The following is a 15092-nucleotide window of genomic DNA, read 5'->3' as shown; positions in this document are numbered from 1 at the left end:
TACCACACCAGTTAAAAATGTTTTAGACATTTATTTCATTCTGTTATTTTGAATATTGTTAGAAATTAAAAGGTTTTTAAGAAAACCTAATAAACTGGAATCTTAAATGTAATTATTTTTCTAAATAAACTTGCAGAGGTTCCCAAATTTAATCTGCTTCTGCATTCCCACAAAGAAAGGCTGCAACAGCAGCAATTACTCTCAGAATACAAATTTGTACAGGAGGCACTTGGTCACTTAGGCAACTTCCACACATCAGAGATTGTGCAGCCTGCATTAGCAAATATTCTTAATTAGAATTTAGATCTATCTAGCCAGCTTCTTTAAATGGCTGTGCTAATGAAAAACAAGTATTTGGCAGTTACTTGGAAGAACAGAGAACTCTGCAATATGTTGGACATATTGCTGGATGCCAATGCTACTGATGTTTCACCACACTGACGACAAGAACCTCTACAACCTTGTGCTGTATTTCTGTGTTTTTTAAATTATTTCCTTAAATATATCAGCAAACTTCTGTGACCCAGCAGTGGACAAGCAGCTTGTTAAGATACCTGTCTATCTGTCCATCCGTCCCAAAGGTTAACGTGGAACTACTCAGCGCTTCTTCACACACAACTGTGAGATAATGCTTAGCTATCTTAACTACATTAAGGTTACTCTGGTAAGACTCAAAAGTGGCTTAGATGAGGAAAACAAGTAAAAAAAGCTAAAGAATCAAAACGATCTTCCCTGAGATGTTTGCCTGCTGATTATTTGGTTGTGGAACTGGAGAGCTGTATTGAGAACTGTTGTGCTAAAGCTGTTCATATAATGATTGGTACACTCTTTTCTTGCTATTTTTGCTCATTAGAATTTTAGGGAATGGATCTTGAAAATGTTTTTGCTACCTACATTAAAATCCATTCCCAGGCACAGAAGTATTACCTGTTACCTAGTGAAATAGCTGGTAAGTGCTCATGAGTGCAATGAGGCAAATTACAGCTGGGAAAATTCAAATCTCACAATTTACTGTAAGATATCAAGAACAAAACTGAAACAAATACCTCCCACAACCGTCAAAACAAGAGTCCTTTATATTAGGGAGGTTGTATGTTCCCTTGCCCTCAAAAGAAAAAGGAAATAAACCCAAAACCAACTATCCCCAGTCTAGCCTAAGAACCAACCAACCCTAAGGAGATCTGTATTTCATAAAACTTGAAGCAGGTCACTTTGGGGGGATTTGTGCTATCATCTGAAATGGGAAATACGTAGGTGCAGCATAGGAACTGTAAGCACAAATACAGTTTAAATATTCTTTTTAAAAAAATAAAATAATGTTTGGTAATGCAACCAAATGCTGTGATACTGTCAAGCATTTTGGATGTGAGGTGAGTTGTAGGGTTCTCTTCTTTTTTTGGCAAGCCCTTGGGTACTTCACACAACCTCCTGCAACTGCACAGCTCCCATACCTCTCAAAATACCCCTATAAAAAAGGCAACAAGGTAGAACATGCAGATGTTTTCTTGCTACTGCTGTTGATAGAAAAGGCAGCTGAGACCCTCTCCTTAATCCTTCCTTGTCCTTTTTCTTTACCCTGCACACCTGAAGTCTAATTTTGCCTTTCTGAAAAGTGCTGTCATCTTCGCAGAATGGGTGAAGCTGAACTTCCACCCTCTGCACTGCTTGAGCAGCTGGTGAAAGAACACAAGTCAAAGGCTATACAGCACAGAAAAACTGGCCACAAATGTTGGGGCAAGATGTATCATGGACACATACATATTGCTGTATCAATCCCTGATAATGCTGGTTTCATGGGAAACTAGAGGCAGCATACTATTAGAGTAACTTGCTGTTTGATGAACAGTTTTACAAGCTGTTGATTGAGGAGAACGAACCATTTATGATATTTCACTACATCTCAGTTTGTCTGGGATAATGCATTTGTGCATTTGTATCTGTTTAAAAATATCATTTAGGTTATGAAAATGAAGCCCAAGTTAAAGAAAAAATTTCACATCACATGCACACATGAAATCCTAAACACCAGCAGCATCATATCCTACTGTATTGTCTTATCAGTAAGTGATCTTAATTACTACAAATTTCCCAGCGATGTTTGTCAGTACCTCCAGCGATTAATTGACCTTTGCTTGCATATGAGCTTACATATTCCCTGTGGCATTCATCAACTTACTCTGGTAGGTGTCTAATCATGTTCTGTCTCTCTGATAGGAAAACTGAAGAGAAGCACGCTGACATTCTGAACTGCCTATAAACTAGAGTTAACAATACGAAACCTGATTTTTATTGTAGCACAATGTATGGTCATGGCTAGAAGTTTGTGAGTACTGCTTGCATTTGCCTTTAAGGATATCAGAATATTGACTGGTAGCAAACAGAGGAGAAGGAAACAATTTGATGGAAACTGTCTCCATTATTCTTTATGCCACTTCTTTTCATTCTCAGAATAGCTAATGAGAGACCAGATGCATAGAAATAGAATTACTAACTGCTACTCCAGAATAACTGCTACTTCAGAATGATGACTTGAGGTCTAAAATATTAAAGCAGTTATTTCTGAATTATTTATTCTTGCATTAATAAAGCAGCTCTCTTCCATTTACATAGGTATTTCACCGACATGAATTTTAAAGCACTTGTCAAACTTGTAAGGATTTTAAAAAATGTAAAGGGTCACACATTTTATTGTTAACAGAGGGTGTTGAGAGAGACTGTCAACACCCTACACGGCATTAAGCTGTTGCCTTTGATGTGTAGGCAGCACCTTAGGTCTCAGAGAGCTGTACTGTAAGTGGAGGTCCATATGTTCAACCCATTTTGATGTGTTCAGAGATCTTGGGCCAGCAGCATCCGTATGCTACATCACAGCCATAGGAGGTAAAAGATGCCATCTGGGTTTCTGTTCCTTCTACTTACCTTGTGCCATGGTCTCTTCACAGTAGCAGAATGCATCTTTTTCTATTCAAAATGATTTGACAGTTTACCATAAAAAGCCTGGTTTGATTCATTCTTTAATGAATTTTCTCTCAGGTGTCCATTAGCTATCTCTTAGAAGGGATGAGAGACAGGAAAGGGCTTCCTGAGTCCAACATGTTTTCCAATACCCATGCTATGACAGCAAACCCTGCAGGTGCTTGAAATACCTTTATTAGCTAAGAACTCTATTTCTTAATTATAAAGTCTTATATCTGCTCCCAAGTAAGCCTATGAGCACAAATTCAGATCCAAGCAGATGATGGGGTGCTAATAAGCTGAACACAGTCTCTTTATTGCAGAAAACAACTTGCTGTGATCAAGTCCAGGAATAAAGCCTCTATTTTTAAGATGGGAGGTGGTTCCTAGGACAGGTGCCTGTCAGAAAGTCACTTTCATTTTCCCACTGTTACTGCCTTCTCACTGGCTGTTCACAGGTTTTTTGATACTAAAGTACAATACAGACTAACATTGGTAGCTCTCATCAAACGCTGCTTTATTCAGAAACCTGGCTCTGCTCTCCAAAACAGAACTGTGTTTCAGAGCACTGTTTTTAACAGAAATCTTGCACAGATGAGGTACATCAACGCATGACATAGGAGCTCTGCTCATTGTCTGTGAACCAGGCATGCCAGAGCTCTCCCCCCACACCTTATTGGCAGTACTGGGATCTCTGGCACCAGTGTGATGTGCATACAGATAGGGTGTCTGGAAGCTCTTCAGTTTTGTGCAGCTCCTGTGCAGCAGTGTGTTCCTCAGTATGTTTGACTTCCTTGTCTGCAGAGCTGCTGCTGCTTTCAAGCCCCCCTTTCCCCATCTGTTTCTTTTTTGAAGCTTTGGGGGAATGTGAAGCCACAGGAGTAGTTTTCCCTGGAGAAACAATCCTGACTTTTTGTGTGGTTTTATTTTCCTCAGCTTGCTTACTTGCAGACACATTGACTGCAGCAATGACTTGCTCCCACATCTTTTCTGCCTGTACAGGTACCTGTTTGTGCTCATATCTCAGTGTGACAGAATGTACATCCTGCATCCCCCTGCTGACATTTCATACATGTGGCACAGCCACAGGACAAATGGCCAGACCATATGCCCTATCCTTATTTTGATGCTGCTGGGAACCCGAGAGTCTCCTTGTTGGTTCATCTCTCTCTGAGGGATGTTTTGGCAAAACATTGCCTGAGTCCTTGTGCTCTTTGCACCTTCTGCTTCATTGCTGGTGGCTTGCCCGGTGCAAAACAATCTGGAGCCTTCCTTGACTGCTGTGCCTTTTTGACAGGCACCTGTCATTTTATTGTATGTGAAAAGCTTGCCTACCTTCTTGGAGCTCATAAAGCTTGCGGCTTATGCCAACATGCAAAGCACAGTTTAAATGTCAATTTCCTAAAGCTCAGTTAAGAACAACATATTACTTCTGTTCCCATGTTCAGTCACTACGTGACTAACATGTTTGTATCAAGAAGCAGTCGATTTACACAGACGGCGCAGCACCAGAAAGGCAGCCTGTGGTCTATTTACGACAGCCTTCAAACACATTGGAGTTATTTTACCAAGGTGGCATTGTTTGCGGCATACGGACCGGAACTGGGAATTGCAGGCTGCCAGTCTAAGAAGCTGCCCAAAGTCCTCCTCCCTCTGCGCTGAGCTACGAACAAACCGGTGTCCGCGCCCCGGCTCTGCGGTGCAGGAGGGCCGCGGGCGGTGACCGCCATCCACCCGGGCGGTTGTGCCGCTGTCCGCTGCTGGCACCAGCCTCCGGCGACACGGCCGCTCCTCAGCCGCCGGCCCGCCCTGCTGACGCGGGGCGCGCACTCACCTGCCGCGGGCCGCGGCCGCCGCCACTCTCGCCCCGGCCTCTGGCCGCTGGCGGCCCCATGGAGCGGCTGCGGGTGGACGCGGCGGCCCTGGACGAGTACGCGGAGTACCGGCGGTGAGGGAAGGGCCGGGCCGGAGGGGACATGGGCGGAGCGGCGGGGGTCGCTGGGGAGGCGGCCGGGCGCTTCCACCTCGGCCGTGGGGCAGGAGACGGCCGCAGCTCGCCCGCGGGCCGTGTTTCTCCTGAGGCGTTCCTGCCGGCCTCGTTGTGTCCCTTCCTCCATGTTTCACCATGTACTGTCGAAATCGGGAGTGCCATGACTGGCTCCGTGAAGGTGGCGAGAGCCACTGCCCGCGGGGAGGGGGTATCCCCGCCTGGGCTGCAGCAGCTGCGCTGGAGAGGCCTCAGACACTAGCACCGTACACCTCGCTAGTGTGAAGACGTGCTCTGAATGTGGCTGTCTGCGAGCGCAAGAACGCATCGTGTCCCCTGTCCAGGCCTACGTACCTGCGGGCCTGAAAGTGTGCTGTGAGGTGTGGAGAAAGGGGCTGCCTGCCAGCTGTGCCTCTCCTTCGGGAAACAGGGACTCCATGCACCTGAATTAAGTTTTGCAGTGTATAAACACATGCTGGTGCACTCCTGTGTGCGTCTTTGCTCATCTTGTTCCTCTTGAAGAGCTGAGCAAAGTGGAAGACAAGGGGCAATGGGTTCAGTCTTAAACAGGGGAGGTTTAGGTTGGATACCAGGAAGCAGTTATTCACTATGAGGGTGCTGAGGCGCTGGCACAGGGTGCCCAGAGAAGCTGTGGCTGCCCCATCCCTGACAGTGTTCAAGTCCAGGTTGGACGGGGCTTGAAGCATCCTGTGCTATTGGAAGGTGTCCCTTGGCAGGGGGCTGGAACTGAATGAGCTTCAGGGTCTCTTCCAACCCAAACCATTCTGTGATTCTAGTGAAATGTAGTCTTAATTTAGCTTACGAAAATCTTGAGTAAAACACTGGAGTGGTATTTCTTACGTAAGTAGTTAACACACTGAATCAGTGTGTGTCAGCTGGATTGACAAGCAAATGACAGTGATGTGTTGGCACATCATTCTGGTGCTGCACAGTACTGGTAATGTACAAACCCACAGAGATACTTAACAAAGAATCACTCCACATGTTTTAGCACACCCAACAAATACTAACTGAAATATTTACATGCATTAAAAAACTAAACTTCAGTACAGTTAAGTGCTGCAATTAATTCTAAATTGTATTTTACGTTTGTCTTCAATTTGACAATTCTCATAGAATCATAGAATAGTTAGGGTTGGAAAGGACCTTAAGATCATCTAGTTCCAACCCCCCTGCCATGGGCAGGGACACTTCACACTAAACCATGTCACCCAAGGCTCTATCTAACCCAGTCTTGAACACCACCAGGGATGGAACATTCACGACTTCCCTGGACAACCCATTCCAGGGCCTTACCACCCTTACAGTAAAGAACTCCTTCCTTATATCCAGTCTAAACCTCCCCTGTTTAAGTTTTAGCCCGTTACCCCTTGTCCTATCACTACAGTCCATAATGAATGGTCTCTCCTCAGTGTTCCTATAGCCCCCCTCCAGATATTGGAAGGCTGCTATGAGGTCTCCACGCAGCCGTCTCTTCTCCAGCCTGAACAGCCCCAGCTTTCTCAGCCTATCTTCATATGGGAGGTGCTCCAGTCCCCTGATCATCTTCATGGCCTCCTCTGGACTTGTTCCAACAGTTCCATGTCCTTTTTATGTTGAGGACACCAGAACTGCACACAATACTCCAAGTGAGGTCTCACAAGAGCAGAGTAGAGGGGCAGGATCACCTCCTTTGACTTGCTGGTCATGCTCCTTTTGATGCAGCCCAGCACACGGTTGGCTTTCTGGACTGCAAGTGCACACTGCAGCCAGCTCATGTTCATTTTCTCAACAACCAACACCCCCAAGTCCTTCTCCGCAGGGTTGCTCTGAATCTCTTCTCTGCCCAACCGGTAGCTGTGCCTGGGATTGCTCCGACGCAGGTGCAGGACATTGCACTTGGCATGGTTAAACTTCATGAGGTTGGCATCAGCCCACCTCATAAGCACGTCAAGGTCCCTCTGGATGGCATTCTTTCCCTCCAGTGGATCAATCGAACCACACAGCTTGGTGTCATCAGCAAACTTGTTGAGGGCGCACTCAATCCCACTGTCCATGTCAGTGACAAAGGTGTTGAGCAAGACCAGTCGCAACACCGATCCTTGAGGGACACCACTCATTACCAGTCTCCAAATGGACATTGTCTTCAGTTGTGTCCATAAACCAAGAGTTTGAGTGCTGCTCTGGCATTCCAGCTATTCAGTGACCTGGAATTTGACTGCACTGATAGTTTAAACAAATAGGCATGTATGAGGTGTAGGATACATCTGCTACAAACTTTATGCGCAGAAACAGCATGTTCTTCTTGCAAATCAGCAAGCAGCCCACTTGAATGTACTGTTTGTTACTCTCATGGCAGTGTGGCTACCTACTTGCAGTTGAATAATCCTACTCAGACTAGACTAAGGACTAGACTAAGGTTAGACAACCTGATAAAAATCTGCAGTAAGGTTAAGTATAGAAGGGTGAAATGACTTGCAATAAATCATTTAAAATGCCTGAGGCAGAGCTGGCAGCTTACACAACCCTTGATGCCCATTGCTTTTTCCGCCATATGAAATGCAGCTTCATAGTTTGCTTTATATTTTTTTAACTTACAATGCTGATTTTCAGTCTGTCAAAGCAAATTTATTAAAAAAAACACTATTCACAAAATTTCTCTGAAGATCAGCTATAATTCTGTTAAAATGTATATCACTAGAATGGTATTAAGGAATATGAGGCTTTTTTGCATTTACAGCCAATGTGTTTTTATGTATTATTGAAAAAGTAACTTCAGAAAGCTACTTTCATTGTCTTAATTTTGTTATGTGTTTTAATGCATGCTTAAAGAATTGTAGGTGATGATGATGGAGGAAAGCTCTTTACTCCTGAGGAATATGAGGAGTACAAAAGAAAAGTAGTGCCGATTCGGTTACGGAACAGGCTGTACGTGAGCTGGAGATCACCAACTGGCATGGACTGTAAGCTTGTGGGGCCAGAGACACTGTGCTTTTGTACTCACCGGTGTGTATCTCTTCTGCTTTTTGCATTGTTGTAGTTTTAAAAATCAGGAAAATGTAAATGTCCAGGTGCACTGCAATGCTGTATAGGGAAGCTAATTTAAGCTCTAAGGGTTGAGAAAATTAGGTTTTAAATCATAAGAACTGTTCTTAAATATAAATCTCGCTACAGTTTTTTGAGACCAAAATGATTGGTTTACTCTTCAATAAATTCAACTTTAAGGCATGAGTTTTTATAGATCAGATTGATTCTGATCAATAGCAGAATTCTGATCTATCAAAATGAAACATAAGGATCTGTGCTATTTATATAATGAATGGATTAAAATCACCTGATATTATACCTTTAAATGAAAAGTAACAACTAACAGTAATTAGTAAAAATCAAGATACTTCAAAACAGAACTCACAAGACAAATTATAAGCCTGTCAGTTAGTTTTCTGCTAAATACTAACACAATTATACATGTTATTTTTACCTGTTTCAGGTATAAACAACACAAAACGGACTATGAAGTGATTCCCAAAGACCGTCCTATTTGTGTGCCTTGTAGAGTGAGCCGCTGTCCATGCCAGTCCTATCACTATGTCCCTCTAAATGGCACACAGCCCATCCGTTGCAGATGCAAACACTTTGCTGACCAGCACAGCGCAGCACCTGGACATTCATGTAACTCTTGTAAGTTACTGATGTGCTCGCAGTGTTCTTTGTGAGGAAGCTTAACAGGAACAGCATGAGGGATCTGTGTTCTGCTCAGAGTATTAAGTATGCATTGCACTTGTCAGTGATGAAAGGATGTGAGGTGGGAAGGAAGACATCACCTTTTGTACAGGAGGGTTTAGAACAACATCCTTAGCTCTCCTAAGTCCTGTGAAGGAGTGTGTCTGAATGATTCAGTTAGGTACAGATGGAGACAGCCACCTAAAATTAGGCAGTATGAAAGCACCCCATTTGCAGTTTATCACTTCCACTGCTGCACACACATGACGTTTTTTTACTTGAACTTGGTAGTTTGAGAGAGGGAAGTGTTGATTCCCATTCCTCTGTTGCCTGGTTGAATATAATGTTAATGTATTTTTATGCCTTTTCTCAACCCAATAGGAAGCAGTGCTCTGTTCTCAAATGGTACTATTGTTAGCACTCTAACAAAGCAGTTTCTGAGCATAATTTGTGTCTAGAAATGTAAATTGGAATGGAGTTTCAAGAAAAAGGTTTGAGAAGGCATTAAGAGGAAACTTTTTGCCTCAGTTGTTCAAGCTGTTATAATGAAACAGCAGTAATTATTAACTGTAGAAAATAATGCATAAAGATGTTTTAGTTTGAAACCTCAAATTATGTAAATGGATGATTTTTTGCTATAATTCATAGAATCTAAGAATAGTTTGGGTTGGAAGACACCCTAAAGCTCATCCAGTTCCACCCCCTGCCATGGGTAGGGACACCTTCCACTAGGCCAGGTTGCTCAAAGCCCCGTTCAGCTTAGCCTTCCATACTAGTAGTAAATTTATTTCATGAAGTGTGTCTAATTTGTACAGGAAAGATTGTAAACAGCTTCTGCTGGATGAGAATCACATCCCACAGAATTAAAACATTAAATATTTATATGACAGCCTTTCAGAAATTTGCTCTAAGTAATGTGAAAGTCTTAAATGCGCAGTTGGATGATTCAGACTGAATCCGTAAACACAGTGTTTCTAATAATAATTAAATCACTGCATGAGGAAGAACTTCTTTCCTGTGAGGGTGACTAAGCATTGGAATGGGTTACCCAGAGAGGCTCTGGAGTCTCCTTCTCTGTAGATAGTCAAGAGCCATTTGGACACGATCCTGAGCACTGTGCTGTAGGTGACCCTGCTGGAGCAGGAGGGCTGGACTAGATGACCCTTGGTTTTTCCTTCCAACCTCAGTAATTCTGTGATTTCTGTGATTGACATTATGCACTTTTCCTACTGTTTCTCAAAAATACTGCGTACTTCTAGGGGCTTCACTGAGCCCTTCACAGAGAAGTGTCAAAACTTCCATTTTGGACTTGTGTTGATTTAATGTACTGGTATTAGTCTAGCTCAGTGTTGTATAAATCTAACATGAAACGAAAATTACTGCTGTTGCCCTTCATATATTTTATTATGTATCTAAACACAGAGTAAGAGCTCTCTTACTGAGGAGTGCCCAAAATTATGTGAAAAAGCTTTTCAACATTCCAAAATGTGATCCTTGAACATACTACACAAGACTTAAAAAATCGTAGTTGGTGCTCTGCAAAATGAGCTGTAACTTGGAGCTGGAAGCAGGGTAATTTGTATAATGAAACGTGCAAAGATCAGTTCATCAATTTCTTGTTCACATCATTGCTTCAGCAGGCCTTTTATCACAGTCTTAGCTGTAGCTAGGGTAGATACCTCACTTCACTCTATGTTTCTGAATGACACATGTGACTTGTACAGCTATTTTAGTTACATCCTGTGGCTTAAAAAGACCCTGAAAGTCAGTCTAATGATACTCTTCCTTAGAAAGCATTTTGCTGCTGCCTCAGCCTCTGTTTACTACCAAGATGATTTTGCTAATTGTAAAAGGCATTTAAACTGTGATTTGTATCAGAAATTGTGATTTGAAGTTCTCTGGCCATGCAACATTGACACGTGCCATACACCTTTGGAAATTAGACTGTCAGAACGCTGGCAGGTTGGCTGCTTCACTCAGTGACAGAAATTTTGTTCTTTTCATCTTTTGTCAGGGGAGGGACAGAGAAGGGTGTTACTGATGGCAATGGACATAAGTCAGAGCATGGGAAAGCCAATTAGATATTAGGAAATAAATGGCTGCTTCAAGAGAAAAACAGTGTTGATTCAAGCTGCTCTGAGAGGTGGAATCTGCATCCTCAGAGATACTGAAAACTTGACTGAATGAGACCCTGAGACTGGGCAAACCCTATGATGTAATCCCCACATTCATCCTTTCTTCTGTTTTATACAGCATTTTCCTATAGCTGGAGGCTTTTGCAGTGAAAGAATTCTATTTTTTTACAAGATCGGTTTAGGGAAACATTATTTTGTCTGCAGTGAGGTATAAATTGCATTATTATCTCATTAGAGTTGTATTTTTGTTAATCAGGTTCCAAGTGTTCGGGCTTTCATAGTTGCTTTACCTGTGCATGTGGTCAGCCAACATATGCTCATGAAACAGTTGTGGAAACTAAAGAAGAGCGCTTAGCCCAAGGAAGGCCGGTGGGCCAGGATGTTCCTTATGCTGCCATGGGAGGACTGACGGGTTTTAGTTCACTAGCAGAAGGCTACATGAGACTTGACGACAGTGGTATAGGTAAGTGCAATTGACCAGCTAAATTGTTTGAAAAGTAGTAATTCAACATAGTTTTTCAAAGTTCAGAAGCAAACTGCATCAATAGGAGTAGGACTTAAGAGACATTTTAATTCTTCCCTAACAGTCCTTAAGTGTGAAGAGATCACTGTGGCCATCTTGTCCAACTTCCTGGAGGGATTTGATAAAAAAACTCTTTATCAACAAGCCTGGCATCCAGCCCAATAGTTTCTGGTTAAGATGAGACATATCTTTTAGAAAGATCTCTGCCACTTCTGTTTTTCTGTTAATACTTCCATGTTATGTTAGTCCTTTAGCTTGATACTGCCCAGGTATCAGTTATACAGTTGTGCTCTTGGTTATACAGTTATACAGTTTGTGCCCTTGATTATACAGTTACAGGATTTTTTTTCTCACAAACTCAAAGGTTAATAGTTGTTCACATAGAAAAGATAGAACTTTTTGACAGGCATATTAGTTGGCCTCAGTATGTGTGCTGCTCTGTGATTTTGTGTCATCTCACATTTTGTCCGAAAATGCCGTTTTACTAATTATTGACATGTACTGATTATTTCTTTTTTAAATTCTGGTCTGTTTTCCTAGGTTTGCCTGAAGTTTAGAAACTAAAGCAGTGTAGCAGTAGTAATTAAAGAAACAGGCGTTTTCATTTCTTCTGAAGCCATCCTCTGTTATGCTTTTGTTAACTGAAGCTTATGGGTTGTGCACTGAGTGTTGTAGATCTGAATCTGTAGTCTTGTTTTGGCCTGTCATGTTCTTGTGAATTTCATTGTTGCTTTCATTCAACTTGTTTTCTGACAGGGGCTCCTTCTGCTGAACTTTTAGAATCCCCTGTTACCAGCACGGATCATCCATTTCTCAGAGCATTTCAGGGACCTTCTAGTTCTGCTCAAACCATCCCACAGATAGCAGGTGCTATATTAGGATAATACTGTTTTACAAAAAGTATTTAATATAGAATTAATTGGTTTTATTTAAGAGTTGAAGGATGCTTAGGGGTAAAATCAAAGTTGAAATTGAGTATTGATGCCTTGTTATGTGAAAAGTTGTAGAACATTCATGTAATGTACATGTAATGAACATTCATGAATTGCTTAGAATAACTTCTGTTACTGCTTGCTATTTTTGCCCATGATTAATTTTTTAACCTTTAATGATTTTTTTTCCCTTGGAATTTGGTATCTTCCCCGTTAATGGTGTCACTTATTCATTGATCAGTTTTCTTAAATTTTTCATTCTTGCTAGAAGTTCATCAGATCTGAATGGATTGTCCATATTCAGCACAATCCTCTGAAATTGCCTTCTGCCAGAAAGTCTTTTCTGCATGGAATTACAGATTGGTTATGCTTATTTTATTTAGCTTAAGAATTTAGCACTAAAACTGCTGAACTTCTCCAAGACCATTTATAATAGCTGCTAGCCTAGACTAAAGAGATTACTCTGTGGTCCCAATTGCAGGGGTTTTTTATTTGCCTATAGAGGTGAGTTCTCATTTTAAATCTGTTTTGCCAAATGTAAAACATGACTAATGGAATAGCAAGTATAATTAATGAAAAAAGGTGGGGTTTTGTTTTTCAGGTGGTTCTAGTGGCACAAGGCAAGTTTCTCCTGGAAAGTATTCAGAACAAGATGACATGGCTTACTTTGAGAAGCGTTATCAAGAACGGGCAAGTTACTACATTTATTGCTTAATTCAAGCATGTTTGCACAAGAGGATATCTAAAAAAAAAGATCAATGCATGATTTAAGTGGCATATAAATGCATTCTATCATTTGTTCTCTTCTTGAGAAAACACTAGCCACTTAAAGTTTTAAATACAATTATGAGTGGCTGCAGGATTTCAGATGTCAGTCATGTCTGGGATGGCATTTACCTTAACTGGACAGGTGTTTGTTCAGGTAGCTCCCCATTATTATGTGACAAAAAGAAACAGGAAAGCAGACTCACAGAAAATCCCCTGTGACATTTAGGAATGCATGTTTGCTGCTTCATTTATTAAACTTTATGATGTTCTTTTCCTTAAGAATATCTGTGTATTTGGGCTAAATCTGGTGTGTCTTTCATAGATGATCAGAATCACCCCTTAGAGGTGCCTCCTCCACCCCACTATCTTAAATTTAAATGCTCTGCAGTGTTGGTTACTTAGATGCTTGAATATCTGTTCTTTCCCTGCATTGTCTCCGTAGCTACCCCATCCCAGCTGAAAGTGTGTCTTGACTGTTTATGATTTTTTTTTGTAAGGCAATATTGCATAGTTAACTTCTAAAACCTTGACTGCTGTTATACTTGCTGCTTGCAACATGACATTTGTTAATGAAAAAGCTGATCTAGCTCTGTGAAGTTTTAAATACTTTATTTTGGAGATCATCACAAAATATGGTAGGATGTTAAAAATGCACTATCAGTTTATAGGAGAAAACAAGTTATTACAAATTCAGATTGCTATGTTTCTTTGACCCCCAAGATTTTACTTTCTTTGCAAAAGGTAGTAGGAATTTCAGAACCAAGCTCAAGCCTCCAAATATGGAAAAATGTTTTAAAATGAGTTCCTGTGTAGACCAACAAAAGAATTGCTTAGCAATGAGCTCATCTGTAGACATCAAAATCACGACTGGGGCTTTCTTCCTCTAGACACTATTGTATCAGAAAAAAAAAAGGCATTTAAAAAATACTATTTTGTATTTTCTTTCATTTTTTATAGCAACAAGGTATCTTACATGAGATGAAAAAGTCCATGCATGCATTTTACATAATTCTTCTAAATAGGATGTCATTCACTAATCTAACAAAACTTGGGAACTGTTGCTTCTAAAACCAACAGAAATATTTGTATTAATAGTCTTACTACAAAATGGCAGATTAAATAAATGTATATGTAAATCAGACCATGTGTTAAGAGCCTACTGTATAGGAAAAACCTTATGAGAGGAAGACATGACCTTTTGGGTCAGTGAGGACTTCCCCTGTGATTTTGTGCATGCTGATTGGTCTAAATGTGTCTGTTGCACACCTGTAATAAAGCTTCTTTACCTTTCATTGACATAAAGATAAACCCATGAGCATTTATGAGGCACATTGGCCTTGAGGGATACATAAATGCCTAGATTGCCATTATCAGAGATAAAGGCAGTCTTGTTTTGAATAGGGGAGGAGATGTGTAACTATTGGCAGTGCTGCATTGTCCTACAGTACAAAAGTAAGCAATGCTAGGCTGGGCTAACAAGAATCTGTAGCTCTCTCCACTGCATATATCACTCTTAAAGTTGTGACTGGAGGTAGAGATTTAATATTGCATTACTAGCTGACTTGCAAATTAGTACTTGAACCAATGTTGGTTTCTTTCTTTGTTACAGCTGAAAAAGGAGAGGGCTGCTAAACAGAAAGAGAGAAGCGCAGTGCCATCAAAGAAGCCATAAGTTTAATAAAGAACTATTTATTATATACCACAGTATTAATCATTGCATTGAAGATTATTTTTTTACTATTGCCTACCTGCATACTTGTATTTCTTAATTTCTTTATTCTGTTGGTTTGTTCTGTTTGCTGAAATGAATTTTTAATTATCATGTTGCAGTAAAATCGGTACTTTAATCAATACCCTTCTAATCTCAAGAATTATTACATAGATATTCCTTTGAGAATGGAAAATCATATTTAGTGATTTACAGAACTGTTATTGAAGATCTGAGAGAGTAATTGTGTATTTAAGTATAATGTTGTAGTAGGGCGAAGAAAATATATCTTATTCTTAAACTTCTATGACACACTTTATTTGTAGAGTCCTTAGAACTCATCTCATTCATGAATTTTTAT

General features: G+C 40.9%; 1 protein-coding gene across 1 annotated transcript; it reads left to right on the top strand.

Annotated features, from left to right (window-relative positions):
- Positions 1–4847: 4847 nt before the first annotated feature.
- On the top strand, positions 4848–14695 carry FAM221A (family with sequence similarity 221 member A). Its single transcript, XM_034066368.1, has 7 exons — positions 4848–4903; positions 7775–7948; positions 8433–8623; positions 11057–11263; positions 12080–12190; positions 12857–12945; positions 14633–14695. The coding sequence occupies exons 1-7, from the start codon at positions 4848–4850 to the stop codon at positions 14693–14695; spliced, it is 891 nt and encodes a 296-aa protein (XP_033922259.1).
- The last annotated feature ends 397 nt before the right edge of the window (positions 14696–15092 follow it).

This window comes from Melopsittacus undulatus, chromosome 1 (genome assembly GCF_012275295.1).
Source record: "Melopsittacus undulatus isolate bMelUnd1 chromosome 1, bMelUnd1.mat.Z, whole genome shotgun sequence".
Lineage (NCBI taxonomy): Eukaryota > Metazoa > Chordata > Aves > Psittaciformes > Psittaculidae > Melopsittacus > Melopsittacus undulatus.
The sequence above is the reverse complement of the archived record's forward strand: the minus strand, read 5'-3'. Positions and strand labels throughout refer to the sequence as shown.

Excerpts from the sequence above, each read along its gene's own strand:
- FAM221A (XM_034066368.1), top strand. The coding sequence starts at position 4,848 with ATGGAGCGGCTGCGGGTGGACGCGGCGGCCCTGGACGAGTACGCGGAG. Across the intron at positions 8,624-11,056 it reads TGGACATTCATGTAACTCTT|GTTCCAAGTGTTCGGGCTTT; the intron begins GTAAGTTACTGA and ends TTTGTTAATCAG. Across the intron at positions 12,191-12,856 it reads AACCATCCCACAGATAGCAG|GTGGTTCTAGTGGCACAAGG; the intron begins GTGCTATATTAG and ends TTTGTTTTTCAG.